General features: G+C 48.6%; 4 protein-coding genes across 10 annotated transcripts; all 4 read right to left on the reverse strand.

Annotated features, from left to right (window-relative positions):
* Positions 1 to 538: 538 nt before the first annotated feature.
* On the reverse strand, positions 539 to 4,037 carry hyal1 (hyaluronidase 1). Of its 2 annotated transcripts, XM_029827115.1 has the most exons (5): positions 3,947 to 4,037; positions 2,487 to 3,403; positions 2,310 to 2,399; positions 1,562 to 1,885; positions 539 to 1,482 (listed from the first exon to the last, which is right to left on the reverse strand). In XM_029827115.1, the coding sequence occupies exons 2-4, from the start codon at positions 3,399 to 3,401 to the stop codon at positions 1,565 to 1,567; spliced, it is 1,326 nt and encodes a 441-aa protein (XP_029682975.1). In that variant the 5' UTR covers positions 3,402 to 3,403; positions 3,947 to 4,037; the 3' UTR covers positions 539 to 1,482; positions 1,562 to 1,564. The 2 variants fall into 2 exon arrangements, with proteins under 2 accessions (XP_029682975.1, XP_003973432.2); XM_003973383.3 differs by having other exon boundaries at positions 539 to 1,885.
* A 122-nt stretch (positions 4,038 to 4,159) lies between these two features.
* hyal2a (hyaluronidase 2a) lies at positions 4,160 to 8,265 on the reverse strand. Of its 2 annotated transcripts, none has more exons than XM_011613966.2 (4): positions 8,159 to 8,265; positions 6,647 to 7,619; positions 6,083 to 6,172; positions 4,160 to 5,596 (listed from the first exon to the last, which is right to left on the reverse strand). In XM_011613966.2, exons 2-4 carry the CDS (start codon positions 7,574 to 7,576, stop codon positions 5,219 to 5,221), a joined length of 1,398 nt encoding a protein of 465 aa, XP_011612268.1. In that variant the 5' UTR covers positions 7,577 to 7,619; positions 8,159 to 8,265; the 3' UTR covers positions 4,160 to 5,218. The 2 variants fall into 2 exon arrangements, with proteins under 2 accessions (XP_011612268.1, XP_003973433.2); XM_003973384.3 differs by having other exon boundaries at positions 8,036 to 8,263.
* Positions 8,266 to 10,690: 2,425 nt separating this feature from the next.
* tusc2a (tumor suppressor 2, mitochondrial calcium regulator a) lies at positions 10,691 to 12,451 on the reverse strand. 2 transcript variants are annotated; one of them, XM_003973330.3, is made up of 4 exons: positions 12,303 to 12,451; positions 11,601 to 11,784; positions 11,211 to 11,331; positions 10,691 to 11,128 (listed from the first exon to the last, which is right to left on the reverse strand). In XM_003973330.3, the coding sequence occupies exons 2-4, from the start codon at positions 11,747 to 11,749 to the stop codon at positions 11,063 to 11,065; spliced, it is 336 nt and encodes a 111-aa protein (XP_003973379.1). In that variant the 5' UTR covers positions 11,750 to 11,784; positions 12,303 to 12,451; the 3' UTR covers positions 10,691 to 11,062. The 2 variants fall into 2 exon arrangements, with proteins under 2 accessions (XP_003973379.1, XP_011612270.1); XM_011613968.2 differs by having other exon boundaries at positions 12,151 to 12,358.
* Positions 12,452 to 12,492: 41 nt separating this feature from the next.
* On the reverse strand, positions 12,493 to 19,159 carry LOC101063011 (ras association domain-containing protein 1). 4 transcript variants are annotated; one of them, XM_011613969.2, is made up of 7 exons: positions 18,952 to 19,159; positions 17,886 to 18,424; positions 17,358 to 17,482; positions 14,144 to 14,248; positions 13,766 to 14,054; positions 13,579 to 13,694; positions 12,493 to 13,495 (listed from the first exon to the last, which is right to left on the reverse strand). In XM_011613969.2, the coding sequence occupies exons 2-7, from the start codon at positions 18,196 to 18,198 to the stop codon at positions 13,349 to 13,351; spliced, it is 1,095 nt and encodes a 364-aa protein (XP_011612271.2). In that variant the 5' UTR covers positions 18,199 to 18,424; positions 18,952 to 19,159; the 3' UTR covers positions 12,493 to 13,348. The 4 variants fall into 4 exon arrangements, with proteins under 4 accessions (XP_011612271.2, XP_003973380.2, XP_029682346.1 ...); XM_003973331.3 differs by having other exon boundaries at positions 13,766 to 14,051; positions 18,952 to 19,155; XM_029826486.1 differs by lacking the exons at positions 17,358 to 17,482; positions 17,886 to 18,424; positions 18,952 to 19,159 and adding an exon at positions 15,656 to 16,108.
* Positions 19,160 to 19,213: the final 54 nt, after the last annotated feature.

Consider the following 19,213-nt stretch of genomic DNA (forward strand, 5'->3'; position numbering starts at 1 on the left):
GATAAGTCACATGGGACAGTCTGTCAGGTCACCTCTCGTCTGGAGGCGTGCAGGAGAGAAGGAAGGAAACAACACAGGGCTCACCAGTGGGTGGACAAGGAGACGCTACGGTGAGGTTAACAGGGCCGATTCTGTTTTTAAAAACAAACAAACGGAACAAATTTGTGCATCAGAATAATGCTGGGAAATGAATGAGGACGCTGGGAGCTTTCTTCTGGTCTTCCCATTTCTTTTCTGTAATGTCTCTGATTTCACGGCCCGGGTAGAACCGTAGAAGGTAGAATAGTGTCACATGCGTCCACATCTGAAGATGAACCGGATATAACAGGGCTTTTCACATGGGGTGACCTTGAAACACATCACAGCAGATCTGAGGTCACCTCCGTGGATTGACAACACCGTGGGGTCATAGAGCCGGGTTAGAGAAACCGTTGGTCATTTTTGGTCTCCTATTTTCATTAATCCGGTCAGTGCACGCAACGACCCCTCCGTACAAATAAATCTCAGGGTGTAGCTATATAGCTACACATGCGTAGATGGGTGCGTACGAAACGTTAAGTGCTGGGTTTATGTTAGAACATTTCCAAATACAGGCAGAAAATTCCCTTTTAAACCAAAAAAATTGACTTTAAATCCAGCCAAATCTATTCTTAACAGGTACGCTGCACTAACATCATTTCAGTCGTCTACAGGAAAAGTGAGGTTAAAGCTGTCAGGGTGGAGAAAATAATAATAAAAGTAATGATCAGAATAAGAATGCAAGCTCTCGGGAAAGCTTTGAATTTCAATCAGCCCTTTTCTGTTTCTCCTGCCAACGCCGCCCGACTGCAGGTACATACAATGTTTCAGGGTGCACATTAAATCTGTCCTTGGTCTTTAAAAGCCAATTGAGCTGTATGAAAACAAAATTAAATCCTAGAACTGTTTTTTTGCAAAGCACACAGGCTGAAAATATTCCCTTTTAGCTTTTTAAAAAACCCCAAAAATGTCCATCTCTTCCTCATTTCCTCACAGCCCAGCCAGGGATGATAAAGCTGGACCCAGCAGGATGCTGAGGGAGGCTGTTGTTCCAGAGTACAAATCCTCAGAAGGAGGGGATGGGAGGGAGGCCGAGGCACGAAATTACAGCCAAAAAAACACCAGGGAAAAAGCATTGCTCTCAGATAAGACAAGGCCGCTCGCTCATAAATCAATCCAGATCATCCAGCGGCGCTCGGCTTGTTTGTTACTGTGACTCCGATTCATCTGGGACACTTTAACTGCTGCAGTTTGGTCTAAAATGTCATCACCCTCTGACATATAAACTTAATTATCTTTTCCTCCACCTTCTTAGTTTTTGACATCTTGTTTTATTGTCAGCCACAGCTTTGACCTTGACGCCGGTTCCTCCCGATTGCTTGTTCCGCAGCGCCATCTGCTGTCGCAAAGCTGCACCAGCGACTCTCCCCTTTTAAAAATACTCAAAAAACAGGATTGATGATGCTGTTTAGAGGTAAATACTAATCAGTATTCTTTTTTGGTGAAAATAAATATCACTTTTATAGAAAAGTTAAATAAATCCCTTTTATTCCTGGATGGGTTGGGAGCAGCTCTCCCCCCTCCACCCTGTGAAACACTGGCACTCAAACTGGGCCCTCATCAGCCTCGGCTCCTGCGTCCTCATCCGTCCCACAACCCTGTAGCTCTTCTTGGCCCCCCTCTCAGACACCACCTTCCAGCTGGCGGGGTCCAGGTGGAGGTAGGTCCTGGATCTGGGATCTCTTCTCTGGCATCGACCCCGAGAGGAGCACAAAGTCTGGCTGCAGAGGGCGGCGGCCGTGGTGACGTTCACCAGGTAGTGACCCAACGTCTCGTCGATGAAGGATTTGATGGCGGCGCAGGTTGCCTATGGGGGGGGGGGGGGGGGGGGGGTGGCAGAAAACAACAAGAAGTCTCCCACCACAGCGTATTTAAGGGAACGAGTCTACTTTTTAATCTTTTGTAAATACATCTGCCATGTTTGGAAGCTTTAAAGAGGTAATGAAAGGATATTGGGGTCTTTTGGTGGGATTTGTTGTCAATAAAAGTGGCTCATACCAGACATTCCTCAGAAAGATTCTTTTTCATCGCGACACACAGAGAGCCCGAGGCTCCAACTACAGTTGTTTGTTTGTGCAAACTTGCTGGTTTTGACCCTGGCGACATATCTAGATCTTTGAGGAGGACATCTTTACCTCACGCATCCTCAAGTTCTCCTGGCTTTTTTTTTTTTTTTTTTTGAGGTCAAAGGTCACAGTCGGCCAACCGCGGTCACAGGGAGGTTGATTTACCTTCGATTTGGAGAAGTCGTTGTCTCCCCACAGCACCACCCCGGCAGATCCCAAAGCAGCGCTCTCTCCGATGGTGTAGACCAGGTGCTCCTGCAGAACCACAGAAAGGCGGGTCAGACAGCTGGATCTGAAGAAGGCCCGGGGCCCGGGGCCCGGGGCCAACCACCATCTACTTGCCTGTGAGAGGAAATCTAGTGAGTAGGTGTAGACCATCCGAGTGTAGGGGAAGACGGACGGCGCAGACGGAGCCAGAGCTCCTGCTCTCATGGCCTCCAGGATGCGGTGCCGGCTGTATTGGAGCACGTCACCATGGAGATCGCGCAGCTCAAGGCTGAGGTAGATGTCAGGGTAAAGAGCGGAGGAGACGTTCCATAACCACCCAAGCTGTTCGCTGTTCCTCTTCTTCTCCACCTCTGGACACTCCCCCGTATAGTGTGCACTTTGCGGGCTGTAGTTGTTGTAGCAGCTAGGGAAACCGTAGAAGCCCCACAGCCCGTTTGGTCTCTGGTTCTGTCCCAGTTCAAGAGTTTCCTCCATGAACTTCCTCGCGGCTTCCTCAAACTCCGCCCTCGCTGCAGCTTCTACCTGCTCCGGGCGCCACTCTGGGTGCCTGGCCTTCACCAGAGCTTTTGATGCCTCCTGGTACACACGCTTACTGTCCCAGTTTCTGTCCCAAACAGGTCTCCAGCTCTCCCAGTCCACTACAGCCAGGCCCTGGAAATCCTTGTCAGCGATTACTGAGCGGATATCCTCAGAAGCCGCCCTGAGGTGTCGATCGAGACTGGCGTTCTGTGGCACGCCGCCATTGACGGCCACCTTCTGGCCGGAGTACCGCGGATAGAGGCCAAGCTTTTCAGCGTAAAAGATGGTGATGTCTTCACCCATAAAGCTCTGGTGCTGGTTGTGGACAATGCTGAACATGCTCAAGTCCAGATCCACGCCATGCTGCGTTAAACAGCTGGCGGTGGGGGCGTTCCAGATGGTGACAAATGGCTCTTCGGAGAAAGGCGAAGCCTTGAGCTGCAGGCACATGACCAGGCGGGTCAGCTGGAGGAAGAGCAGCAGCAATTCATGATGAAATGAAGTCGTCATTTCTGCCAAAAAGAGCCAGTAGAAAAGTTTAGATCCACCACATACATACATAAGTTTATTTTAACGACCAAATGTTTCAAACACATCTTTAATTCATGTCATTGTAAACTATACACAGACGCAGATGCGTTGGGTTACACATTTTTTGTCCTGTTAATTTATGTTAATCAATTCTGGTTCCTAGTGGCAGTTTATAGCACCACACTGTAGATTTGAAAATCTACTGAAGTGTTCATGTTACACATCTGAAGGACAATTTTAGATTTAACTTGCGTGCACATTTGTATGTTGAACAGCTTCGGAAACGCCAAAATATGAAAATATTACGCGTTCTCAGAGTTCAACATAGCTCAAACGTGTTTGCTTTCTTGTTGGGTTTTTAACAGGGTGACTAGTAGTTCCGTTTTCTCCTCCAAACCAGTTTTCTTTTTTTTAAAGTAGTATTCAGAAGTCTTTATCTTATCTGTATCGTCATCAACACGTGGTGTTTGCACAGCAGGATGGAACACAACCAGATATAAACACAGATTTCCAGAGAACTTTACCTGATCAACGCTGCCGCTCAGTTGGGAGTTTCAGGCGTAGACTTTCAGTCGCGTGACAGGGTAGAAAAGGGGAAGAAAACGCGAACTCATCGATGGCTCCAGCGACCAATCACAAGCGAGAAATAAACCGAGACCAGCCAATCGGGGCTGACTCCGGTGGCGTTAAGGGATTTTTGATAACCAATAATAACAGAGACGAGTTTCAGGAGCAAATTTAAAGTCACAGGCATCTGCGTTAACGCCACACAAATTAACTTTATTTTTTGAATCAAACTATGAACACACACATATACACTGCACGAGTTTTACCGTCGAGGCCTGTCCAGGGAGGCATGAGGGTTCCCAGGAGGGCCACAATTAACTATGTCTCGTTCACATTTAAATATATGCCTCATTCAACTCTTAAAAGCGGCAAAAAATAACCCTAGGCTTAAGAGAACCCTATAATTAAATGGGGAGGGGGGCACAATTCACCAGACTGCAAACTACACACTGCCCTGAAGACAAGCTGACTGTGCCTCTCCATGGTGACCAGAGATGACGTCCTCACAACCCACCAGCAGATGGTAGACATCGGGTGGAAACAGTCAAGACATTCAGGGATTATTTAAAAGTTTCATTTCAAGTTTATTTTGGAATCCATTCACTAAAGGAGGTCTGTAAATGTGGGGAAACACACAACACACCTTGAGCAGAAGGGAGCAGTGAGAATTCAGTTTGGGCCAAAAGTGACTGTTTCCAAAAGGGATGGCAGCAAAGTTCAGTACAATTTGGTTAGTATGTGTCAGAATTGAAAGATAGTAGTCCTGGTTTGCACATTAAAATCATATATATATATGTGTGTGTGTGTGTGTGTGTGTGTGTGTGTGTGTGTGTGTATAAATGTATATATATAACACAAATAAAAAATACTTTGAAATAAATAGGAACGCCGCAGCTGAGCTGAAAAAAAGAGCACCTCGACTAAATTGTGCTACGACTGGCTTTAAGTGCATCAGCCCCACTTTCACCACAGTATCCTCGCAAACATCGACCCATTCATTAAACTCCACAGAAAAAAAAATAAAAAGGCCCCTATGTGAAAGACACATGGAATCGGACACCTTGGGAAACAGTGATTGAGAGCAAAATGTAAACAAGGTCATTTCCCGCGAGCCCTCTGTCGTGTAGAGAAGATTACACCGTTATAAACATTAAGCTTTTCCACAACTTTCCTTCTTTTCGGGTGGGCTTGTGTTCCGGGACAGAACTGGTGGCTGCATTGATGTCGTTTCAGAAGAGGAGCAGATAGATGATCAGCAAGGTCGCACACTGCAGCCCCGGCAGACGGGCCCCCCGCGACAGAGCGTCCGTGCGGTCGCAGTCCTCCCCGTCGTAGCCGCTGTAGCACTGGCATCGAAACTCTGCCCGAAGCCTCGACGTCTCCGCCTCCTCCAGTTGGCCGGTGACCTGCGGCCTCCCGTTTTGGCTGGTGATGGTGTGCGTGAGGGGGTTCAGGTGCAGGTAAACGTCGCTGTCCGGGTTTCTGCGCTGGCAGCGGCCGTGGAGACCACACAAAGCCTGGCTGCATAGCTCTGCTGCCGTGGAGACGTTGAGGAGGTATTGACTCAGGGGGTTCTGCAGATACACAGACAGGTTGGAGCAGCTGGCCTGGGGGTGGGGATGGGGGTGGGAAGGGGGCACATGAAAAAAAGAATCAGCACACCAGGAAATATAACAGATAAAGGTCAAGAATGTTTACAACATCAGGTTTTAACCAGCAGATTGTATCAAAATGTAGTAAAGCGTCCAAGCAAAATGGCTCCTTAATGGTTATGCACTAGAATTTGTCATAACTTTTGCTCTGAATTACAGCAAAAGTTATATTTCAACACAAACAATTATGGCTTGTAAGCAGACTGACTTTATAGATAGAAGCATGGATGCAACATGAACTAAACGTGACCACTGACAGAAATCCCTCGCATTGCTAACGAACTGGCGTCGGCATGCATCTGAATCTTGGACAAACTCCCTCACCACTTCCTCCATCGATGAACGCCACAGAGCCGCCTGGCTCAAGGCTGTGGTCGCATTTGTAGCTAATGTCTGACTGATTACTGTGTTTGGCTTCCTAATTGGCATGCAGACACTCACTCTGCTGCTCGCATAGGCGGCGTCTCCCCACATGATGATCCCAGCCGCTCCCAGAGCCACGCTCTCCCCGACGGTGGAGACCAGGTCGGTCTGAAACAGATGACACCGGCTATGTTCAACCATCGGGATGAACACGATGCTGCGCGCGCGGGTCCAAATGTTAGCGGGGCAGAAGCGACTGCGTGTGAACATCCCTTATCTGTTCAGTCTTCCACACGGAAATGGTTTAGAGGGTGTCTGACCAACACCCATCCTGCCCACTCTGCACAAATTGGAGTTACTGGGAGATACGGGGGTGCCTCTGCTGCACCCAACAGGAAGGTGCAGTGGCCGATAAGGAAAAGCTGGAGCATGCAGTGATTGGAGGTAAAGAAAGCAAAGCGGCGGTGTTGACTTGGGGACCTTCAATGAGAGTGTAACCGGGAGGAAAAAGGTTCACATCCTCTCCAACCGGCGCTGCATATTAGTGTAAACATTTTTAGCACATCACAATGGTTAGAAAATAAATAAAGAACACCTGAGCCAACAAAAGTACATTTAGGAGCAAAGGTGCTAAAGTTTAACCTCTGTTAGCGGTTCCAGGGAGTTGGCGTAGGTGGGCCGGGTGTACACAAAGACAGGACGTGCCAGGCCGTCCCCCGATGATGCCAAACGCATGCCCTCCTTCACTCTGTTCCGCACAAACTGCCGCCCGAAGGGGGAGGAACGCAGCACCGTGCCCATGTAGATGGAAGGGAAAAGGGCCGTGCTCTCCCTCCACAGCGGTTCCAGCTTATCGTTGCGGACCACCTCCACGTCGGGACAGCGGCCGGTGTAGTTCTCCAGAGTGCGCCTGTAGTCGTGGTTGTAGCAGTCAGGGAAGAGGTAAAAACCCCAGAGCTGGTTGGGCCTCAGGTTCTTGGCGTGCCTCAGCGTCTCCAGCATGAACTTCATGGCAGACTTTTCAAAATCCTGCTGGGCCACTTTTGCCACCTCATCCGGGGACCGGTTGGGGTTCTTCTGTTGCACCAGCTCTCGCGAATGTCTGCGGTAGATATCTTTGGTGTCCCAGTTCCGTACCCAGAGGGGCCGCCACTCCTCCCAGTCGATAACCGACAGCCCCTTGGCCCCTGGGTCTTGTATATACTTCTGCACCCCCTCCTTCATCTTGTCCAGGTGCTGCGTGAGACTAACCAACTGCGGAAGCCCCTTGTTCACCGGAGTGTGATCTGGCTCAAAATAGGGGTACAAGCCCAACCGCTCCTTGTAGAAGATGGTGAGGCTCTGTCTAACAAAGCCTTCGTTGGGAGAGGCCACGATCTGGAAGTAGTCCAGCTGGAAGGGAATGCCGTGCCGCGGGGCACAGTCCTCGGTCGGAGCATTCCAAGCCAGGAGGAGAGGCTTTTTTGAATACAGTGGCCATGCGGTGGGTTTGAGTTCCTGGGCACAAAGGTGCTCCCACAGCAGGATGCTCAGCAGCAGGACTTTCCAGTCAGGCAGACTCCAGAACATCATGTCTTCCAGCGCGAACTGACAGATGAGACTGTCACTCTCTGCTCTACAAATCACAGCAAAGGCTGAGGATCAGTCAGAGGGCTTCAATGATCGTTCAAGAGAGATAAAAGTAAACTCAAAGTGTTGGATTTAAATGCCCTGCAGAGGCCATGCTGTGCACGCAAATTGGAACCACGTAGGGGGAGAAAAAAAACTATTGGCCAGAAATGGTGTCATTATTTTAAATGTTGAATATATTTCATGGTTGTCGTCATCGAAAACTCCCAGAAATACAAACAAAACATGCAATACCGACATATTATCCCCCCCCAAAAAAGCAGATTTAAAATGTCACTCGGGTAAAAACAAATGTCTCTGCAGATGCAAATGATTCGCGTTTTAATTTTTGAGTTGAATGTTAAATTTAAACTGACTTATTAAGTTGCTTTAGTCCGGGTAGCAGCGAACAGAAAAACCTACCTTCACCGGGAGAATGAAGCATTCCCAAAAACCAACCCGCTCAGTCTCAAAGCAAAGTGGGAATACATCAAAGCGAGCATGACTTTTGGGGATATAAAGATGACAAGGGGGCAGATTTATTACCCCGCTCCAGGCCAGATGACGGAGGATCCTCTAACCCCCGAGTGGGTCCCCTCGGCGGACTGACCAGAAGCCCAGTTGCCCCCTGCGACGTTGTCAGTCAGGGGCGACTTTACTTTCAGGATGTACCATTCGGAGCGAGGAAAAGGGGGGGTTGAACCAACCGGACATCCTAAAAACTTCGGTCAGCGACTATCGGCGTGTTTCTTCGCCGCACTCGTCCTTAAAAATCCAGACGTGTTCTGTTTAGGACCTCCGCTTCGACTTTTATGGTGGTTGTGCACGGTTGGATTTGTCGGGCGTCCGAGCGTCGCGCAGGATGAGCCGTTCCAGAAAGTTCGGCTCCGCCGCCGTGAAACGGATCCTGCGAGCGGCCGCGGAGCCAGACTAGTGCCGCATCCCTAAAATAAGCCGACCATTCTGATCCAGTGACCTTTCAGATCCATTACGATCAGATATAGATCATCCACGCTGTGGTGTTCGGAAACAATGCGGGCGCTTCATTTGAGCTACCAAAAAAAAAAGGGTTTCTTTGATGATTTGTACATAAAATTATTTGTGCCAAAATATTCCGCTCCGAAAAATGATGTCTACACTTTAAAAATAATATAATCAAACAAGAGACGTTTGAATGTAAGATAGAATGAGCCAGCCAACTGGCTCTTAGGGTGGTTCGTCGCCCTGGAGACAGTCATGATGTCACGGTAGTTGTGCAAATGAAGTTAAATTGAAACTGTCAGTTGTTGCATTTAAACAGTTTAATGGAACAAATGTGTCACTGATGGCAGCTTAAACAACGATTAGCAACGATGCTCCATGACCATTCAATCAAAATTGACAGTATTATTTTTAAAAACACACATATTTACATTCCGTGAAATGATTTTTTTAGCTGAAGCATTTTCTTCTTCTGCTGATTTGAGCACGCTTCAAACGCAGGCATCGGTGGCATCTGCATGCCTGAGGCGCGATGACAGCCACTGGCTGCCGCCCGCTGGAGTACCACATTCCAGAGTGGGCCAGTCCAGCATATAGGAGGGTCCAGAACCAGGGGTCTGGTGTGAGTGAGGTCATGGGTCAGCCCCTGACACATAAATATCTGTTTTAATGACCGTTTGACCTATTTTTAAAGAAGTGTCTAAATTAGAACCGGGACCTTGGACGGTCGTCCTCACTGGGAGACATTGAGACAGAGAGCTGCTTCATTCTGAGGCTTCAGATCAGGAGCCGGGCGTTGCCATGGCAGCATGACCAGGGCCGAGGTGGCGGCCTGGAAGGGAGATGTGAGAGCTGATTCCGCCGTTTGTTCCCTGGGCTTTGCTGACTCATCCTGGCGTGTCAGCGGTTCTTCGGCCACTTGCTCCACGTGTGGCGGGGGAACACGCGGCCCCGCACACGTGAACCAGGGGAGGGGGAGGCGACGGAACAAAGGGAGGGCTTGGTTTCCATCTCCCTCAGCTTCCCGTTGACCTCTGGCCCCTGAAGATCAGCAGAAGTCAGGGAACGCCAGGAAGTGAAAACAATAGCAGGGAAATTAGACCCCCCCTCCCCCCTCCCCAGGGCCTTCAGTGGGAGCTGCTTCTGGAAATGATGATTAAAATGACCAGAACACACACCCTGATGAGAGTCCCCTAAGGTTTGAGAGCGTTTTACACGGTCACGCCGGTCACCGCAAGCGGTCGGCCCTTGAGCAAGGCATCGAAGCCAAGCAGAGGGAACACATCAAAGGGGCCGACCTCTGACCGGGAAACGCTTGTGACCACATTCCACATGATTACAGACACCAGAGAGGGAAGCTCTGGGCTTTTATGGGAATCCTCCAGGATGAATCCATTTACACTGATGGCTACCAGCAGCCAGACCGTCACGACGGCGTTTCCTCGGGCAACGCTGAACTACGTGGGGCGTCTTTTTTTGTTGCAGGAAGGACTTTACAAAACTGGTATTACAGTGTGGAGGTGCGACACAAATACCAGCACAGGGCTGGGCCACTACTGCCCCCTACAGGCCGTGGCCCGTATTATATATATGTTTTTTAAGGTTATTAAATTGTTTTTTTGTTGATTTTTGCCTGAAATCGAGCCTGTTAGGTGTTGTAAAGGAAGCACAGTAGTTTCTCTGCCCTGAAGCAGCTCAGCAGAGTTAAATTTAACGTTCATTTTTACATGCGACGGCTGCTATAATGGACATCTCATGACTGCCCCTCAACCATCATGGCGCCTCCTATTAATAATCCATGTGATCACCACTGCGGCTGCTGGTCAGGTGTCGTTTACATCAATATTCCCCATTTATAACAGTTGCAGTTATTTATATCAATTTTCTAACGCCGACAGCTGTTACTGTCCACAGTGGCGCCACCAGACGTGGCGAGTTTGTTCCGATTTATCTTTTAATATTAAACTGTAAGAAAACAAATAGCTTAGTGGGGTGCCGATTGTGTGATTACAGCAACTTTAACGGTGATTCTCCCTCCGTTGTGCATTCAAACCCTCCACTACTGAATAGATGATGAAACAGTTCAAGACAAACAACTCAAGTTCAATATATAATTTATTCAAGTATTTTAAACTGAGAAATCTGCCCTAAAATACAGGAAAAATAGTACATTGTGTTCACTAGTGCAGGTCTGAGCTAACAGTCAGACAAGACGACACAAACATTCACACACACACCCCGACACACACACACACACCCCGAGACACACACACACACAAGGCAAAAACTATGAAACCCTTTTCATGTGGAGGCTGTTTCGCCCTGCAGAACAACCCACATGATAAACTCTTCCGCTGGCGTGTTCTCTCAGGGCGGGTCCACGACCGTTACTGTCACTACTTATGCAAAGGTGATGGAGCGGATTTATGTCCGTGTCACTGTCTGACTAGAGCTCAATTCAATCATTTTTCACACCTCGCAGAGGATCATGGGAAAATCCACATGGATGCAGGGATGCTCCAGCTTCACAATCCCCTGGTGAGCAAAACACACATTTAGAGGCTGACCGACGCACACACAACGCCACACACACACACACACACAAGCCGTCCCTCACCTGTGGGATCAGATTCTTCTGGATTCTCTTCAACTTGGACTTCTTCCGGCCATTTTTGGTCACCACCGTCTCCTCATAGAACTCGTGGGCCAGGTCTCCGTCCTCGTCGTAGTACAGAGAGCTGGCGAGACGACCGGAGGACAGAAATTACACGTCAGCACAGGGAATTTGGTCAGCGTGGGCTGAGCGGTGCGGAGGCGCTCTTCCCGTCTCCGTCCACGCCGTGTTTGCTGGAAACGCTGTGCGCTGCCTGCCAACAGCCTGCGTGGCACAAATCTGCTTTAATGTTATGCTTTAAGGATGAAATCAGCAAGGGAGAAGGCTGAATTAAAGTCTATGGCAGGATTCCCAACCAGGGTAGAGGGCAGCTGTCTGGCCGGTGTCACCCACCTCCTCCGGGTAAAAACAAAGGGCGTCGCCGTCCTGGAGCCTCTCGTCCGGGCCACAGACTGCTCGTTCCCGTCGGTGGAGGCGTCCCCTCCGGCTCCTCCGCCCGAGAAGGGCCACACTCCTTTGGCTTTGGATCCGCTTCCTCCCATCCTCAGAGATGAGGCATGGTTAGAGTCAAATCGAGCTGGAAAGCAAAGGAAACACACTTCCGGTCAGATTCGGTGTAAACAACCAGGCTGCGGAAGAGTCATGTTTGAGGAACACGGAGCCCATTTGTTGACAGGCCGGATTAACGCTGCGGGTTGTTCGAACAAATCTGACACTTGTAAAACCAACATTACTACAACACAAACAATCTTATGCAGTGTCAGTTAATGCCATCCAGGTGACGTTATATTAGCGTTAGCTAGCCAAGTGGGCCCGAACATTACACGTTTGTGCAGGTCGTCTGTGTTGATTTAAATCATTAATTGGCAATGGATGCCCAAAACACTGCCGTTACAGAAAAATAAATGACTAAACCACGTAAATGAACGGGTACCAGCAATACCTGCTCAGTGAGATAAGTTAGCCTGTTAGCCACTGACGCAGGTTAGCTACATTAGCCAAATGACTCCAAGCCAGACAAACTCAAACTGTAGATCATCTCTACCGACACAACATCCGTGACTATTGCAAACGTGCTTGTGGTTAACATCGTACCTTCTCATACAAGAATATACGGCCGCCTCATCTTACAGCTTTCCCCACCTGCTACGTTATGCTAGCTCTCAGCCTGCTAATGAAGCGATCAGCTGATCGGATAAGCGGAACCTGCTCACTTAAAGGGAAACTACCACGAAATCTACGGAGCATGTGTGTTTTTAATCTCAAAGAATAAGCAAAAACTTGATAGAAATAAAATTTCTTTACTTAATGCTGTGCACATTTTTCAGGACGCTACATTGTGAAAGTGTGAATTGGAATTTTAAAGAAGCAGAGGACAGACAATTTCGCTGAAAGGACAGAAATAAAAAACATATGAGGAATGACAAAGACTTTCCAGTGAAACACGTGTATAGCAAAGTTCACACAAGATTCCAGTCAAACAGAGTCACTGAAGCACTGCTCTGACACTCAGACTCCTACAAATGTCCATGCATTAGTCAAGCTCACCGACTGACAAAAATAAAAAAGGTGCACCCATCGGGGTGTTGAGAGGACGTGGCAGACTTTGGAGACGGGGTCAAATCCTAGTACCTTCCAGCTTCAGATGTGTATTTAACTTCTTACCAGAATAAGAGCGTGGAAAAGGGGCAAACTGTTGCATTGGCACAGAACCAAATTAGCTTAACAAACCATAAGACTAAACAAATGGACTTTTTGCTTCGGGAGAATTGAAGGATAACTTGAAAAAGGGCTTTAAAGTTAAAGGGACACAGCTGAGGTACGCAGGATACTTCAACAGTAACCACTAACATTACTGGACGGGCCCACAGTCTCCTCTGCCAGTCTCTGCTTCTCTCATTCTCTCAGGCACATCAGACTCTCCAGGTGGAAGGCACTTCTCATCTCTCGCATCATTTCACACGCACATTCGCGCTAGCTCTCTCTCAGTGTCTCGCGCCCTGTCTCACTCTCTCTTTTACTCAAGAGGCGTTCTGGGTCAGGTTCTCCGGGATCTTTGGATGCAGTCCTGACTGGTCAGGTCCTGGTGGGCGACTGTCCAGCCAAAAGACGCACGCTTGGTTCCCCTGAGCGCACTGGGATCAGCCAGGAGTGGAGCCCGCCAGGGCGTCCTGCATCCTGGTGCGGGCCAGGGCGTAACGCTGCACGATCTGCTTGATGTGTTCCTCTTCTTCGCGCTGCAGAATGCGGAGGAAGTTCTTCAGCTCAGGCATAGAGAAGGCGTGCCACTGTGGGGAGGAGGAAAAGTGAGATGATGGAACAAAATGACATTGTGTGGGGAGCCTCCCTCTCATATTCTGTCTCCACGTACATTGACTTCTCCAGTTTCATTCTCTTTCAGAACGAAACTCAGGACTTTCTCGTTGGGTCCAGCATTCAGCCGCAGACGGAGGGGGCGCTCGCGGTCAGACAGCTTCCTGATGTAAACTGAAGAAGACACAACGGTGGTTAAACCGAATAAAAACATTGAGTCAAACGTTGTCAGGAAGCAGCGATACCTTGGTCGTGGCGCTCGCTGCGCTCAAACAGGGCAAACTTGGCAGGATTGTCGACCACGGTGAACTTCTTCAGCAGAGCCTCGATGACCTCCCGAGAGGATGTCCGCGAGCTAATGTGCAGGTGCTTGGACGCGTCCTTTGGCAGGTAGAAAGAAGTGCGACGTTTAACTCCGCCTCCCTTCTTCCCTTTGCTGTCATGACCTCCTTTCTTAGGTGGCGTGACAGACACCGGTCTCGCCAACTTGAACTGCACTTTTATGAAACCAGTGTAGGAACCATCTTTGTTCTGCTGACACCAATAAAAAAAGATTACACAGATGATAAATCTGCTACAGGACAACATGAGCATATGCAAAGGCAAACGAACAAACCACTCACTGAATTCATGAAGAGATTGCTGTTGACTTGAGCATTATATTCCTTCACCTTCTGCTGAAGCTCTGCAGTGGTCAACTCTTCCTTCACACATTCAACTTGTTCGTCCTGAAAGAGCGCAGTTGCACCGTTAGGCCAGCAGATGGTGCTGTTCACCCCCACGAGGCCGGAACTCGTGGGGCGAAGGAAAGGTCACGTGATACGGTCACGCGTCACAAAAATGTGATTTTCTGTAGCGAGTGAAGACATTTTGATTCTAAGATAATTATACATCAGTGTAGAGGTGGTCTTCTACACTGTGTCTATCAGAAAATGGAGAAAAAAATATTATGTGCTGCCGCCGGGTGAAAAGTTGGAACGCAAGCTACAGCCCCCCCCCACACACACACACACTCATAAATAATAACATTAGAGCTGGTTCTTTTTTTTGTTTGTTTCTTTTCACACCCGAATCTACACAGAAGTGACCACCAGATTGCATCAGACTCTCAACTTCCGGACAACGTTGCGGAAACCGATGATGTCAGCTCCGGCCAATCAGCGGGCTGCTGTGTGGGAGGGGGCGGGGCTGGGGGCGGGGTTAAGGGCGGCGTGCAACAGCTGTTTACATCGGCTGCCGCGCCAGTTCCGCTGCATTCCCCAACTTGGTACTCATGTATTAATAGCCTTTCCCCCTGGCTTTCCCACCACTGGGAGAGACAATGTGCTCCCTTGTTTCACAGGCACATCCTGTCAAGTCAGCTGCCTCATCAACCGCAAGACCCAGTCATGTTTCAGTCACGCCTCAGAATCTGCATTACTGTTGGCTCGGTTTAGGTTTTTCCTGTGACTCCATATCAGTAGTCATTTCCCCGAGCAGAAGGAAAAAACCAACAGGACTCAGTGGGGCTCAGAACCAGCTGTCTCACTGGTTGTGCACATTTCTCCACTTACTATGAAGGATGAGTTTATTAATCACACACACCCAAACAAAGCACCTGCATTTAGACCAACAAAACAGAAGTTACCGGGTTGATTCTCTAAATAAGCAACAGAAGGGTGGACGTGCAGATGCTGCCACTGACTGTGCCCAGAAACTCGAACTGCGGGGGCAAGACAGTCAAACAATCATGGCTTCCAAACAGGAGTTTTGCAACAACAAAAAAAGCTGCGCCTTTATTTCTCAACAGGCAAATCTGATCCACGAGTGGGTGTGTGTGACAGCAGGGACAGGTCATAAAGATAAGAACCGTGAATCATTTGTTTTTGAGAAACTTCAGAAAAGCGTGGGTGGGAATGACATTTAGACTCGTCTCGGTAGGACCTCAGCTGGGGGCCGGCAAAAACCCCGACAGGAGGGCACTTTTACGGGTCTCAAAAGAGGATCCTGAACGCCACAGTTGCACAACAACTTTAGCAACAGGTCAAAAATATCGATTAAAAAATGATTAAACTTTCTGAAGTGATCCCGACTTGCTAACCTCCCCCGCTACGGGAATATTTTTAACCGACTGCCCATTCGGGTCCAACTCTCACCTTCTTCTCGTTAGCTTCGACTTTAGCTTTCCGGGTTTTGGGAAAGAAAGACGTCCGGGCGGTGAAGAACTGCTCGAACTCGGAGTCCGAGTCCTCCTCGCTGCAGTAGCCGCTGCTGGTGGAGCTTCCCCAGGTCATCTCGAAAGACGGCGTTTCGCCGGTCTTACTGGCGTATTTTTTCATCATGGCTACGGTGATAATCCTAAATGTAACCCTACTTCGCGGAAGTTTACACTCGACTAACTTTTCAGCGCTAGCTTAACGGTGATTCGGCTGCTATCAATGGCGGTGAGCGGCTCTATTAGAAGACGAAAAAAACCAGCCTTAAAAACAAAACTCGTATTATATTTGCTGTCGCGCAGCCACGTCTCCAGAATGAAAGCCTAGTCTGTGTGAAACAGGATGTGTCCGTGCCTCCGCCCTGTCAGTCGTCCCCCCCCCCCGCCGCCGAGGCTCCACCCGGGCCGCTTCGGTTGAGTTTGGAAAGTATACAAACCCTCCGCGGAGGGATACGATTGGAGGAGAGGCGGAAATGCCGGCGCTCACCACACCCAGACCCCCCCACTCCCCCCCACGGATGGACCTCACGTCATGGCGAAACACACGTTTGCTCTTCTATCTCTGCGAGGACATTTTTACTGTACTCCCCCAGCCGTCATAATCCTGAACCCACGACCTGATGTAGTTATACGGACCAGCCTTTTCCTGTATATCCGCTAGTCTTTTACACTCGTCTGTCCATTAAATACACGTTTTAATAACACACCGTCCACCAGTTCAGCTTTTTCATACTGCAACATTTAACAAAATCACTCGTTGCTTGAGTAAAACTCATCTAAATATGAATAGATCTTGATGTTAACGTGGGAGATCTTCAAGTTAGATCTTCAAGTTAGGACTTACTTATCTGTTAGATTCTTAGATGAATTACTAATTAATGAAGAACACTGAATTTTTGGGTTTAATTTTATTAAATATAATTTTTACCTTAAATCAAGCTCTCATTTATCCTTTTTTAAGCAAAGAAATGTCCCTCATGCAGATGTGGAGGTGTTGACAAATTAGTCCACTAGAGGGAGCCAATCTGACTAAATAACTAAATATGCACAAAGGAGGAGTAGATATTTGTAAATCAATATGAGCTCATATGTGTCCTGATAGGTGTCATATTTTCTTTCCATTAAGAATCTTCGACCTGCTCTTTTTCTGGATTTTCATCTGATCCATGATGTGTTCACTGACCTCTGTCCACAACAATTTCGAGTCTGTATCTCAGGTCTTTTGCCACTTTTAAACGACTTGAACGTTCCTTTGCTATTATTCACCATTTTATTTCGGGGAGTGAAATGGAGGGCGAGCTCTTGCTGCATGTGAAAAGTCCTCAATAGCGTTTAGAAGCAAATCGACGCTTCCAAAAAGTTGATGAGAAACATGTGCGGGGTTTTACATTCCAGTCATAATTTGATAAGCAACAAGTGTTTAACTCAGAGGGAGAGAGCAAGTTCAACTCCTCCTCCTTTATAACGTCAACAGCTCATGGACATTGTTGTTTATCATATTTAGCATTTCTCTTACTTTTCTCTACCTTTACTTCTCTTTATAATCTTATTTGACCGGCTGCTCTTCCTCCCTGCTGACCTGCCATCATGTTTAGGTAATAGACAGTCACCCGGTCTCCACGCCAGCCTCGCAGGTCACTCACCACGTTCGTATCCGTCTCCACGGTGTGCTCCACGACGCACATGTGGTCGGCCACGGAGCCTCGGTCCCAGATGCAGTCCAGGCGGATCAGGGCGCGGCAGCGGTAGTGGCATGTGAATCTGCAGTCTGAGGGGAGCACAGAGGTCAAACCAACAGGCACAGACGTCTAAAAATACACCGTCGGTATCCAACATCCACACGGCGTGATGTCAGCTGGGCTCCGTCCTCACAGAGCACAATTGGCACGAACGCCCAAAGATAAGTTTTCCTCCATCGAAGTGTGTAACTTCTTTTTCCGGCCCCTTACGGCTGAATGGTGGTTCCACATTCAGATTAACATCTACTGGCGCCCGTCTCTGACCTGCTTCTGCTCAACAAAAACCGCAGCCACTTTCAGTTGATGAAGGGAAGTTTCACACGACCCAGAGCTCAGTAGAGGAAGTTAAGATGTTTAGAAGAATCGGCCAGCGGAAAGACGAATTTCAGTGTTCTAAAATACAACTCTTGTCTCGACACCTCTGTGACTCACTGGAGCAGCGCAGGCTCTGCTTGTACAGGCCCCAGATGAAGTCCCCACACAGGTCGCACCATGTGGGCTGAGCGTTGCTGCAGGGCTGGAAGTTGTGTCCCTCTCCCTTCTCCTCGGTCAGCTGGGGGTCCTGGGCACTGCTCAGGACCCTGATGATGCCCGCCCTGCTCAGCAGGTCTGGGACCTTCCCGGGGCTTATCCTCACGGCGTTGGCCCTCTCCAGGCGCGGTGGCGAGCATGGCAACCTTGTTAGGCCTACCTGCTCTCGACCTGACCTGAGGTCACGGAGCTCGATAAACTCCTCCCAAGACATCACATCACTCAGAGCCCGACTGTCCCGATATCGCCATAAAAACGCACCATAATGCAATAATGTCAAGGTAGACTGGCTGCCTCCGCCTTCCGCAATGAAAGACTTTTCTTGTTAAAATGATTGATGTCAACTCATATTATAATTAGTCGCAGACAAATAAAATGTTCCTAAAAGGGTTTTTAAAAAAGGTTCCAACATCTGTGGGTGGATGGAGGTTGAGGTTACCCTGTAATGAAAGGAAAATATACATTAAATGCAACGTCAGGGACGTTGAACATGCAAAAGGTGACTGGTAATATGCCAAAGCGTCAAACTTTGTATTTTCTAAAGGGACAATCTTATATAAAACCGGTGCCTATGATAAACACGCCGATGCTAATAAAGCTAAGGCTAAAGATAATAACTATAGGCAGCCCGCTAGCCACGTCATGTTTCATCAAATGTCCACATTAAACAAAGCAATGATTATTGTGTAAATACGGTCTAAGAGGTCGCGGGTTTTAACATTATACAGTTTGTTTGCCACTTTGAAGGACGGCTACAGAGTTGATCCATTTATTGGATCATTTGCTCGAACACAGGACTCGATCTTATGTAACGGGACAGACAGAAGTTCAACAGAACTCCAACGTTTGATCATCTGCGAGAAAGAATAAAACACAAAAACCGGGCCCAGCTTCGAGGTTCGCTGCAACCCCCTCAAACCATCGATCAATCGCCAATAAAAGAAGCAAAAGTTCCGCTTCGACTTACGGAGGGAGCGCAGGAAGCGGCGTCGTCTCAGATCTTCCATCCGCACGGTTCAAAACTTTAGTCAGATGTGCGGGCGTGTGCGCGCGGGCGTGCGCAGCGGAGGCGAGAGCTCCCGGCTGCGCCTCGGAAGTCAAGCCGCGATGGTGGCGGCTGCAGGCGGATCCTGCACCAACATCTTCAGACTGAAGCGGCGGATGACGGAAGAAAGAGAGATGAGCTCGAACTGGGTGGTTTTCGGGGGGGTTGTTGCTGCTTCTGAGCC

Source organism: Takifugu rubripes, chromosome 19 (genome assembly GCF_901000725.2).
Source record: "Takifugu rubripes chromosome 19, fTakRub1.2, whole genome shotgun sequence".
NCBI classification, from domain to species: domain Eukaryota; kingdom Metazoa; phylum Chordata; class Actinopteri; order Tetraodontiformes; family Tetraodontidae; genus Takifugu; species Takifugu rubripes.